This window comes from Chiloscyllium plagiosum, unplaced genomic scaffold, assembly GCF_037043375.1.
Source record: "Chiloscyllium plagiosum isolate Xiang-an unplaced genomic scaffold, Cpla_swu_hap1 HiC_scaffold_1, whole genome shotgun sequence".
Taxonomy (NCBI): domain Eukaryota; kingdom Metazoa; phylum Chordata; class Chondrichthyes; order Orectolobiformes; family Hemiscylliidae; genus Chiloscyllium; species Chiloscyllium plagiosum.
Genome location: NW_028270139.1, coordinates 77270757 through 77283351, shown reverse-complemented (window position 1 = coordinate 77283351; position 12595 = coordinate 77270757). Strand labels below are relative to the sequence as shown.

The 12595-nt window shown below is 45.0% G+C and overlaps 1 protein-coding gene across 1 annotated transcript in view; it reads left to right on the top strand.

Annotated features, from left to right (window-relative positions):
* The first annotated feature begins 977 nt into the window (after positions 1-977).
* LOC148152146 (uncharacterized) overlaps positions 978-12595 on the top strand; it is a 173984-nt gene continuing 162366 nt past the window's right edge. The window contains exons 1-2 of the mRNA XM_087991054.1: positions 978-1141; positions 1241-1314. Of these exons, the coding sequence (XP_087847180.1) occupies positions 1121-1141; positions 1241-1314 (95 nt within the window). The 5' untranslated portion in view covers positions 978-1120. The remainder of the gene's footprint in view (positions 1142-1240; positions 1315-12595) is intronic.

Below are 12595 nucleotides of genomic sequence, written 5' to 3'. Positions count from 1 at the left end.
CTTCATGTTTACCTCAGCCAGTGTAGGAATTAAACCTATGCTGTTGGCATGACTTTGCTTTGCAAACCAACCAACTGAGCTAATTGACCACTTCGAAGCAGTGGTCAATTATCATGGTAAATATATCTATTATCATGGTAAAAAATGGACTATCAATTTTCAACTTCCACCATGTGATTTTTAGTATCTGGGACTTTCATGCACTAAAATGGTTTCAAGCAAGGAAAATCACTGACTTAATAAAAACAAATTACTGCAGATGCTGGAATCTGAAACCAAAAGAGAAAATGCTGGAAAATCTCAGTAGGTCTGGCAGCATCTGGCCCCAATTACTTGGTTCAGGGATTTGAATTACAGTGTCAAATATCGTGGATGATGCTTCTCTGAAAAGATTGACTGGGATCCAAACTCCATAATCAAAGGTGTCACTTTGGATCCACAATAGCACCAAAGTGTTGTTAATTTTTTCCTCACTGGAAAGACAGTCATGAGCAACTGAGTGAACTGACACATGGGTATTTGAGACTGTGGCATTTGGCTACACTCGGGTGCAAGCTCGGCCACAAGATGGACTCATGTCGTGAGCTATGGTATCAGAAATACCTTTCCTGAAAAAGCGGCCGAGTTGAGAATTAATGCTCTCGAAGTCAAACGGAAAATGTTGGAACGGCAGGTTAGCTAGTGTTCGAGGTAAAATAAAAAGGTTAAAGATTGGGGATACACATACATTCCTTACAAGAACTAACAGCTTCATTTAACCTTTAAATACCATGGACTGTTTTCTTTCTGTCAGATATTGGATCTGCAGAACCAGTGTGCGTGCGGTTAAGGGGTTGGTTTGGATTTAGCGAGATGGGAGTGTTGCAGTCCTTCTGAATCTGATGCATTTCAGGTTATAAATCGCCTGGTCAGGTTGACATTGTTTTAACGTGGGAGCTCTTTGAGAAACTCGATTCGTTAGATTGAATTACCCCTGAGCAGGTTTAAACAGTTGGCTATGCCAAAGGTCCATTGTATTTCCACTTACATGAAAAATGCGGAAGAAACGGACAGCCATATATTTATTCTGCACCTTAGTGATTGAGAGTTGAGGCAGGCTGTTCTCACGGATTTCTGAGTGATGTCCCTGGACATGAGCAAGGTTAGAGCTGATTATTGACAGAGCTTCGGTTTGTTCACACTTAAATCTGTAAAGGTCACACACCTTATGATTCATTCCGTGCTGTTTTGTTGCTCATAGCGAGGACACCAAAAGTTTCAGAGAATTGCCAAGACTGTGAAAACTATCTGCGGGATCAACCTGATTTTGAAAGGGTGAGTGCGACACATTACTGATATATCCAACACCGAATAACACAAACTGCATCTCCTGTTGGGCTGGCCCCAGAACTGCATACCTGCCGAAAAGTACCTCTCAGTGTTAGAAATCCTGATTGCACTGCTCATTAGTGAAAACTAGCCGTTTGCGATCCTCCCAGTGATGTATCCCTGACAGTGTAGACGGCTTGGGAAGAAGCAGTAGATGGAATACAGATGAACAGTATGACAGACTGTGTGGCGTTTGGCAAGTTGCTTGACTAACGATAACCGGGGGCAAACGAAAAATGATATTTCGGAGCAAGGAAAACGGTACTACCCCTCAGTTAGTCTTTGTGTTGAGCCTGTGTTGGTAAATGTGAAATGTGTGTTGGAATGTGTCTCTGAACTCCAATGTATGAGCCCTTGTGGATAGGAACACTGGATCAGGTTCAACTCAAGCCATTCAACTTGCCCAGCCTGCTTAACCATTTATTACTGGATGGGTATATGAATAGGAAGGGTTTAGATGGATATGAGCCAGGTGTTGGCAGGTGGGACTAGATTGGGTTGGGATATCTGGTCGGCATGGACAGGTTGGACCAAAGGGTCTGTTTCCATGCTGTACATTTCTATGTCTCTATGACTCAATGACAATCTTGGATCATTGTACACTTCAATCACTTTTGCCCACAATATCCCTGTAAGCCTTTACTCCATTGATAATCAACAATTTATCTCTACTTTAGATCCAATCCAAGACTGAGTTTCTACAGTTTGTGGAATCAACAATTCCAAAGACTCAGTCTCTGAGTAAAAGAATTTCTCCTCATCTTTTGCTTCTAAATGGCACTCTTATTTTTAAATTGTGTTCCCTGGTTGGAGACTCCCTAAGCAAGGGAAGTATCTTACCCGCAACCACCCTGTCCATCCCTTTAAGTACTTTGCAAGTTTCAATTACATAACCTCATTATTGGAAACTCCAGGGAATAAAATTGAAAAACAAATTTGTAAGGAGATCTCAGCAATCTGTGAGAATAATAGGGCAGTTATTGGTAAGGGATTTTAACTTTTCAAACATAGATTGGGGCTTCCATTGTGTTAAGGACTTGGATGGAGAGGAATTTGTTAAGTGTGTACAAGATAATTTTTTGATTCAGTATGTAGATGTATCTACTAGAAAAGATGCAAAACTTGATCTACTCTTGAGAAATAAAGCAGGGCTGATAACAGAGGTATCAGTGGGGGAGCACTTTGAGGTCAGCAACCATAATTCTATTAATTTTAAAATAGTTATGGAAGAAGATAGACCAGATCTAAAAGTTAAAGTTCTAAATTGGAGAAAGGCCTTTTAAAAGTTGATTGGGGTTGGATGTCACAGGTAAAGGGATGGCTGGAAAATGGGAAGCTTTCAAAAAGGAGGTTACGAGACTCTGAAGACAATATGTTCCTGTTAGGCTGAAAGGCAAGGCTGGTAGGTGTAGGGAATGCTGGAAGACAAGAGAAATTGAAAATTTTGGTCAGGAATAAGAAGGAAGCATATGTTAGGTACAGACAGCAGAGATCGATTGAATCCCAAGAAGAGTATAAAAGCAGTAGGAGTATACTTAAGAGGGAAATCAGGAGGGCAAAAAGGGGACATGTGATCGCTTTGGAAATTAGTGCTAAGGAATATCTAGAAGGATTCTACAAATACATTAAGGACAAAAGGGTAACTAGAGACAGTATAAGGTCCTTCAAAGATCAGCAAGGCCAACAATGTGTGGAACCACAGAAGATGGGGAGATACTGATCAAGTATTTTCCATCAGTGTTTACTGTGGAGAAGGACATGGAAGATACAGAACATTGGGAATTAAATAGTGACATCTTGATAAAAATCTATATTACAGGGAAGATGTGCTCTCATAAAAAGGAGGTTTTCATAAAAAGCAGAAAGCTGGATAAATTCCCAGGACTTGATCAGGTGTACTCTAGAATTCTGTGAGATGAAAGGGCGGTAATTGCTGGGCCCCTTGCTTAGATATTTGTATCATAGATCATCACAGGTAAATTGCCAAAAGATTAGAGGTTGGCTAATGTGGTGTCACTGTTTAAGAAGGGCTACAAGGAAAACTAAGGACTGATGAGCCTAACATTAAGACCATAAGACCATAAGAAACAGGAGTGGAAGTAAGGCCATTCGGCCCATCGAGTCCACTCTACCATTCAATTGTGGCTGATGGGCATTTCAACGCCACTTACCTGTACTCTCCCCATATCCCTTAATTCCTTGTGAGATTAAGAATTTATCAATCTCTGCCTTGAAGACATTTAACATCCTGGCCTCCACTGTGCCTCATGGCAATGAATTCCACAGGCCTACCACTTTCTGGCTGAAGAAATGTCTCCTCATTTCCATTCTAAACTGACCCCCTCTAAGGCTTTGCCCATGGGTCGTAGTATCCCCACCTGATGGAAACAGATTACCAGCATCCGCCCTTTCTAAGTCATGCATTATCCTGTAAATTTCTATTAGATCTCCCCTCAACCTTCTAAACTCTAGTGAATACAATCCCAAGATCCTCAGCCATTTATTCCTGGATGAACTAGGCCTACCATTCCAGGGATCATCTATGTGAATCTCTGCTGGACACGCTCCAGTGCCAGTATGTCCTTCCTGAGGTATGGGGCCCAAAACTGGACACAGTATTCTAAATGGGGCCTAACCAGAGTTTTATAAAGTGTCAAAAGCACATCACTGCTTTTATATTCCAACCCTTTTGTGATAAATGACAACATTACATTTGCTTTCTTAACCACGGACTCAACCTGCAAGTCAACCTTTAGAGAATCCTGGACTGGCACTCCCAGGTCCCTTTGTACTTTGGTTTTATGAATTTTCTCACCGCTTAGAAAATAGTTCATGCCTGTATTCTTTTTTCCAAAGTGCAAGACCTCGCATTTGCTCACATTGAATTTCATCAGCCATTTCTTGGACCACTCTCCTAAACTGTCTAAATCTTTCTCCCCACCTCCTCAGAGGTCTGTCTGTCTGCCTAACTTCGTATCATCAGTGAACTTTGCCAGAATGCCCCCAGTCCCTTCATCCAGATCATTAATATATAAAGTGAACAGCTGCAGTTCCAACACTGAACCCTGCGGGACACCACTTGTCACTAGCTGACATTCCGAAAAAGAACCTTTTATCTCAACTCGCTGCCTTCTGTCAGACAGCCAATCCTCAGTCCATGCCAGTAGCTCACATCAAACTTTGTGGGCCCTCACCTTACTCAGCAAGGCCTTTGGAAGTCAAGGTAGATAACATCCACTGGATTTCCCTGGTCTAACCTACTTGTTACCTCTTCAAAGTATTCTAACAGGTTTGTCAGGCACAACCTCCTCTTACTAAATCCATGCTGACTTGTTCTAATCCACCCCTGCACTTCCAAGAATTTAGAAATCTCATCCCTTATGATGGATTCTAGAATTTTACTAACAACCAAGGTTAGGCTAATCGGCCTATAATTTTCCACCTTTTGTCTTGATCCTTTCTTGAACAAGGGGATTACAATAGTGATTATCCAATCATCTGATACTTTCCCTGACTCCAGTCATTTTTGAAAGATTACAATCAACACCTCCATTATTTCTTCAGCCACCTCCCTCAGAACTCTAGGATGTAGCCCATCCGGGCCAGGAGATTTATCAATTTTTAGACCTTTTAGCTTTTCTAGCACTTTCTCTTTTGTAATGGCTACCATACTCAACTCTGTCCCTTGACTGTCCTTAACTGTTGAGATAGTACTCATGTCTTCCACTGTGAAGACTGATGCAAAGTACTTATTAAGTTTTTCAGCTATTTCCTTATCTCCCAGCACTAGCCTTCCTGCATCAATTTGGAGCGGCCCAATTTCTACTTTTGCCTCTTGTTTGTTTCTTATATATTGAAAGAAACTTTTACTACCATTTCTAATATTACTGGCTAGTTTACCTTCCTATTTGATCCTCTCCTTCCTTATTTCTCTCTTTGTTGTCCTCTGCTTGTTTTTGTAGTCTTCCCAATTTTCTGATTTCCGAGTGCTCATGGCCACTTTATAGGCTCTCTCTTTTTCTATGATACGTTTCCTGACTTTCTTTGTCAGCCACGGCTGTCTAATCTCCCCGGATAATCTTTTTTTTTTCGGGATGAACCTCTGTACTGTGTCCTCAATTACACCCAGAACCCCCTGCCATTGTTGTTCTACTGTCTTTCCCACTACGCTCTGCTTCCAGTCAATTATCGTCAGTTCCTCTCTCATGCCCTCATAATTACCTTTGTTTAACTGTAACACCATTACATCCAATTTTGCCTTCTCTCTTTCAAACAGCAGACTGAACTCTACCATATTATGATTGCTGCTTCCTAAGTGTTCTCTTACTTTAAGATCTTGTAAGTCTGGCTCATTACATATCACTAAGTCCAGAATAGCTGCTCCCTTGTGGGCTCATCACAAGCTGTTCCAAAAAGCCATCCTATAAGCATTCCGTGAATTCCCTTTCTTTGGATCCACCGGCAACATTATTCACCCGGTCCATTTGCATATTGAAGTCCCCCATGATCAACGTGACCATGCCTTTCTGACATGCCTTATCTATTTCCTGATACATTTTGCGTCCCTAGTCCTGACCACTGCTGGGAGGTCTGTACATAACTCCTATTATGGTTTTTTTGCCTTTGTGGTTCCTCAACTCCACCCACACAGACTCCACATCATCTGACCCTATGTCATTTAGTGCCATAGATTTAATTTCATTCTTAACTAACAAGGCAACCCCACCCCCCTGCCCACCTCCCTACTTTTCGATAAGTTGTAAATCATTGGGTGTTTAATTGCTAGTCCTGAACCCTCTGCAACCACGTCTCTGTGGTGCCTACCATATCATAATCATTCACGATGATTTGTGCTGTTAATTCATCTACTTCGTTATGAATACTACAAGCATTCAGGTAAAGCACCTTAATGCTAATTTTCTTATCCTCATGATTTCCATCACCTCTAGTAATATGTCCTAAGTTATCCTTCCTTTTTGCTTCATTTCTGGTCTGCCTCAAACTTAAACCATGCATATGCTAACCTCCTGGCATCGACCTCTGGGTTATAGGCCCAATACACTCCCACTGTGCCACTCTGCTGGTGGCGGGAAAGTTGGAGGGAATCCTGAAAGACAGGATTGCAAGATGTATATGTATTTGGAAAGGCAAGTACTGATTAGGGATAGTCAATCTGGCTTATGTGTGGGAAATCATGCCTCACTAACTTGATTGAGTTTTTTGAAGAAGTAACAAAGAGGATTGATGAGGGCAGAGCGGTAAATGTGATCCCAATGGACATCAGTAAGGCGTTTGACAAGGTTTCTTGTGGTAGACTGGTTAGCAAGGTTAGATCACATCAAATACAGGAAGAACTAGTCATTTGGATACAGAACTAGCTCAAAGGTAAAAGACAGAGGGTGATGGTGGAGGGTTGCTTTTCAGACTGAAGGAGATGCTCTGGAGGGCATTGTCGACCACGTGGGAGGGGATATTATGGTCTTTGAAGAAAGAAGCCTTCTGAGATTTTCTATGGTGGAATTGGTCATCTTGGTAACAGACGCGATGGAGACAGAGGAATTGGGAATAAGGGATGGAGTTTTAACAGGATGCAGGGAAGGAGAAGGTGTAGTCCAGATAGCTGTGTGAGTCCGTGGGTTTGTAGTAGAGAGTAGGTTTGCAGTGGTGTTTCTGCTCCAAGCCCATGGATTCTGCAGCTACCTGGACTACACCTCCTTCCACACTGCCTCCTGTAAAAACGCCATCTCTTGTTCCCAATTCATCTGCCTCCGCTGCATCTATTCCCAAGATGACCAATTCCACTATAGAAAACTCCAGATGGCCTCCTTCTTCAAAGATTGGAATTTCCCCTCCCATGTGGTTGACGATGCCCTCCAGTGCACTCCTCCACTTTCTGCACTTCCACAATTGAATCCCACCCCTCCCAATGCAACCAGGACAGAACCCCTCTGGCCCTCACCTTTCACCCCACCAACTTCCGTATACATCACATCATCCCCCACCACTATAAACAGGCTCCACCACTCGGGATATATTTCCCTCCCCATCCCTATCAGTGTTTCAGAGAGATCATTCCCTCCACAACTGCCTCGTCAGATCCACAACCCACACCAGCCCATACCCCACTCCCAGCACCAACGCCCCACCACGGGAAGTGCAAAGCCTGTGCCCACACTTTGTCCTACCCTCACCTCTGTCCAAGGCCCCAAAGGATCCTTCCACATCCAACAGAAATTTCCCTGTACCTCCACTGATGTCATCTACTGTATCCGTTACATCCAATGTGGTCTCCTCTACATCAGGGAGACAGGACACCGATGTACGAACCATTTCAGAGAACATCTTTGGGATACCTGCACCAACCAAACTCACCTACCGTGGCTGAACACTTCAACTCTCCCTCCCACCTCCACCAATGACAGGTCCTGGGCCTCCTCAATCGCCAAACCCTAACCACCCGATGCCTGGAGGAAGAACGCCTCATCTTCCACCTTAGGACCCTGCAACCATACAGGATCAATGTGGGCTTCACCAGTTTCCTCCCCCCACCTTATCCCAGTCCCAAGCCTCCAACTCGGCACCGCCCTCTTGACTTGTACATCGTCTTTCCCATCTATCCACTCCACCCTCCTCTCCAACCTATCACCTTCCCACCCACATTTATCTACCAATTGTATGCTACCTTTCCCCCCAGCCCCAACCCCTCCCATTTATCCCTCAGACCCCCGGCCCACAAGCCTCATTCCTGATGAAGGACTTATGCCTGAAACATCGAATCTCCTGCTCCTCAGATGCTTCATGACCTGATGTGCTTTTCCAGCACCACACTCTTGACTCTGATCTTCAGCATCTGCAGTCCTCACTTTCTCATATATTTGAATCTGTATGGATAGATGAGAGTTCGTATATGGGTCTTGGGTAATGAATGTGTCAGAACTTGTGGGTGGATTTGAGCCTCTGACTATATGAGCTTGGGTATGTTTTGAGAGCTTGTGTGTTTGCACAAGATTATCAGTATTAACACACCTTGTTATGATCTCAGCTGGACAAGTAAGATCCCAGAACTAAATCTATTTTTATAGACCATTATTAAAAAGATTTACCATGTCAGTCTTTAATTGAAACATCAACACACCAGGCAGTAAAACTGGCTTTAACATAAAGTGCAGGTCACACAAGAGAAATGTCAATAAAACAAAAATGATGCCATCTAATTACACCACAGTTTGAAAAGACTTCAAAATACATGACATAATAAAATCTCATCTACACCCCGACACCATCACTACAGTTAATAAAAATCTAGTGATATATCCCTGGATGACTCTATGATTCTATAAATCAAGAAGTTGAGACCATGGAAAGATGTGAGACTATAGTTGAGAATTTTAGTCATCAAGGTGTTGCTTGACTGGGAACCAATGTTGTCATCAAACATATTGATGGTACATAAATGGGGCTTAGAGTAAAGCCATAGGTAGCAGGAATTTTCATGACTTCCAATTGAGAGAGCATATAATGTATGATATCAATCAGGAGTGCATTGAAGTAGTTAATTTTAGAGGTAGTGAAGAGATAGATTAGAGTTTCAACAGCAGATAAGCTGAGTATAACGAGCTGGGTCAAAGTCAGGCAATGTTACTGAGGCAGAATTAGGTGGTCTTACTAATGGTGAGGCTGGGGGTCAAATATGACACCGGGGTTGCAAAAGTTTCAGTTTTATGTTTAACCTCCAACACTTACCAGAGAAAGGGACAGAGTCAGAAGTTTGGAAACAATGTTTTAAGTGTGGGCTGGGAACAATGACTTCAGTTTTCCCAACATTTAATTGGAGGATCATGCTGCCTATTGGATGTTGAAAAAGCAATCTGTTAAATTAACAACTGTGGATAACTGGAGAGAGGTGATGGTGAGATAAAATTGCGTGCCTCACCGTACATATTTAACATGAGATTTTTGGATTGTGTAATCAAGGGGCAACAGGTAGCTATGAAATAGAAAGGCGCAAAAGATAGATGAAAACAACAAGAATCACCAACAATTCAATGACAATCAGCTTTTTAAAATCTCAACTGCTTTCCTTCAAGAAGGAACTCTACCACTTTACTTAGTTCTTATATGTGATTCTCTTCTGCAGTTAAAGTTATTGGCTCCTAACTGGTCTAAAGTGTTATTCAGTTTCTTCAAGACTTAAGTGTTAATAAATGCCATCCTTGACAGTGATGCTTACACCTTGGGAATGAATTTTGAAAGGCAAATAATAGTGTTGAATAATAATAATTTTACCATTGTCAGAATAATCAAAGCACAATTTTACCTTGTAACATTAAAATACAGCAATAAAATATTTGCAACATCCATGTTGGAGCTGAACTTTAATTTTACGCATTGTAGGAAATTTGCGCAAACTCCACAAATAGAATGAAGGCCTTTTCTGTACAGATATTTGAAACTGTGATCATTTTGGACTTTGAGTGTCACAGAGGTTACATCAATCCCTGGCAGACCCCACTGTCACTATCCCCACCCCCCAGAACCCCGAGGGGAGCACTACCCCTGCTCATACCTCCACCCCCATTCCCCCCACCATCACACCCACTCCAGGTACTGGCTCTGACCCCACTCCCAGCTCCATACCCACACCAGATCCCAGCTCCCAGCCCTGCTGAGTTTTCACCATCCCCCCCGGACCTCCCACTCACTGAGAACGAACGATCAGTCCTCAGCAAAGGACTCACATTCATCCCCCTCCATCCACGCATTAATGAATTTAATACACGCCGTGACATCGAACACTTCTTCTGTCGCCTCCGCCTCTGAGCTTACTTTCACAATCAGGACCCTCGCCCACCTTCCGAGGACCCCTTCACCCACCTCCAACACACTGCATCCACCTGGACACCCTGCGCTGGCCTATTACCTGCCCTCGACCTCTTAATTTCCAACTGCCGCCGGGACATTAACCGCCTCAACCTGTCTACCCCCCTCCCCCTCCAACCTCTCACCCTCACAACACGCAGCCCTCCAATCCCTCTGCTCTAATCCCAATCTCACCATCAAGCCAGCGGATAAAGGGGGCGCAGTGGTAGTCTGGCGCACTGACCTCTACACCGCTGAAGCCAAACGCCAACTCGAGGACACCTCTTCCTACTGCCCACTCGACCATGACCCCACCCCCCATCACCAAACCATCATCTCCCAGACTATATAGAACCTCATCACCTCAGGAGATCTCCCACCCACAGCTTCCAACCTCATAATCCGGGAACCCCACACTGCCCGGTTCTACCTCCTTCCCAAGATCCACAAGCCTGACCACCCTGGGCGACCCATTGTCTCAGCATGCTCCTGCCCCACTGAACTTATCTCTACCTACCTCGACACTGTCCTATCCCCCCTAGTCCAGGAACTCCCCACATACGTTCGAGACACCACCCACGCCCTCCACCTCCTCCAAGACTTCCGTTTCCCCGGCCCCAAACGCTTCAGCTTCACCATGGATATCCAATCCCTCTACACCTCCATCCGCCATGACCAGGGCCTCCAAGCCTTCCATTTTTTCCTCTCCAGACGTCCCCAACAGTACCCTTCCACCGACACTCTCATTCATTTGGCCAAACTGGTCCTCACCCTTAACAGTTCTCCTTTGAATCCTCCCACTTCCTCCAGACCAAAGGGGTAGCCATGGGCACACGTATGGGCCCCAGCTATGCCTGTCTCTTTGCTGGCTACGTAGAACAGTTGATCTTCCGTAATTACACCGGCACCACTCCCCACCTCTTCCTCCGCTACATTGATGACTGCATTGGCGCCACCTCGTGCTCCCGCGAGGAGGTTGAGCAATTCATCAACTTCACCAACACATTCCACCCTGACCTTAAATTTACCTGGACCATCTCTGACACCTCCCTCCCCTTCCTGGACCTCTCCATCTCCATTAGTGAAGACCGACTTGACACTGACATTTTTTACAAACCCACCGACTCCCACAGCTACCTGGATTACACCTCTTCCCACTCTATCTCTTGCAAAAATGCCATCCCGTATTCCCAATTCCTCCGCCTCCACCGTATCTGCTTCCAGGAGGATCAGTTCCACCACAGAACACACCAGATGGACTCCTTCTTTAGAGACCGCAATTTCCCTTCCCACGTGGTTAAAGGTGCCCTCCAACGCATCTCGTCCACATCCCGCACCTCCGCCCTCAGACCCCATCCCTCCAACCGTAACAAGGACAGAACGCCCCTGGTGCTCACCTTCCACCCTACAAACCTCCGCATAAACCAAATCATCCACCGACATTTCTGCCACCTCCAAAAAGACCCCACCACCAGGGATATATTTCCCTCCCCACCCCTTTCCGCCTTCCGCAAAGACCGTTCCCACCGTGACTACCTGGTCAGGTCCACGTCCCCCCTACGACCCACCCTCACATCCTGGGACTTTCCCCTGCCACCGCAGGAACTGTAAAACCTGTGCCCACACCTCCTCCCTCACCTCTATCCAAGGCCCTAAAGGAGCCTTCCATATCCATCAAAATTTTACCTGCACATCCACTAATATCATTTATTGTATCCGTTGCTCCCGATGCGGTCTCCTCTACATTGGGGATACTGGGTGCCTCCTAGCAGAGCGCTTTAGGGAACATCTCCGAGACACCCGCACCAATCAACCAAACCGCCCCGTGGCCCAACATTTCAACTCCCCCTCCCACTCTGCTGAGGACATGGAGGTCCTGAGCCTCCTTCACCGACACTCCCTCACCACCAGACGCCTGGAGGAAGAACGCCTCATCTTCTGCCTCGGAACACTTCAACCCCAGGGCATCAATGTGGACTTCAACAGCTTCCTCATTTCCCCTTCCCCCACCTCATCCTAGTTTCAAACTTCCAGTCCCCTTGACTTGTCCGGACTTGTCCGACCTGCCTAGCTCCTTTTCCACCTATCCACTCCACCCTCTCCTCCCTGACCTATCACCTTCATCTCCTCCCCCACTCACCCATTGTACTCTATGCTACTCTCTCCCCACCCCCACCCTCCCCTAGCTTATCTCTCCACGCTTCAGGCTCTCTGCCTTTATTCCTGATGAAGGGCTTTTGCCCGAAACGTCGATTTTGCTGAAGCTCCTCGATGCTGCCTGAATTGCTGTGCTCTTCCAGCACCATTGATCCAGAAGCTGATCAGATTGGACAGCTCTTGTTCTTTTTGTTTACCTGCTTCCCTTGGA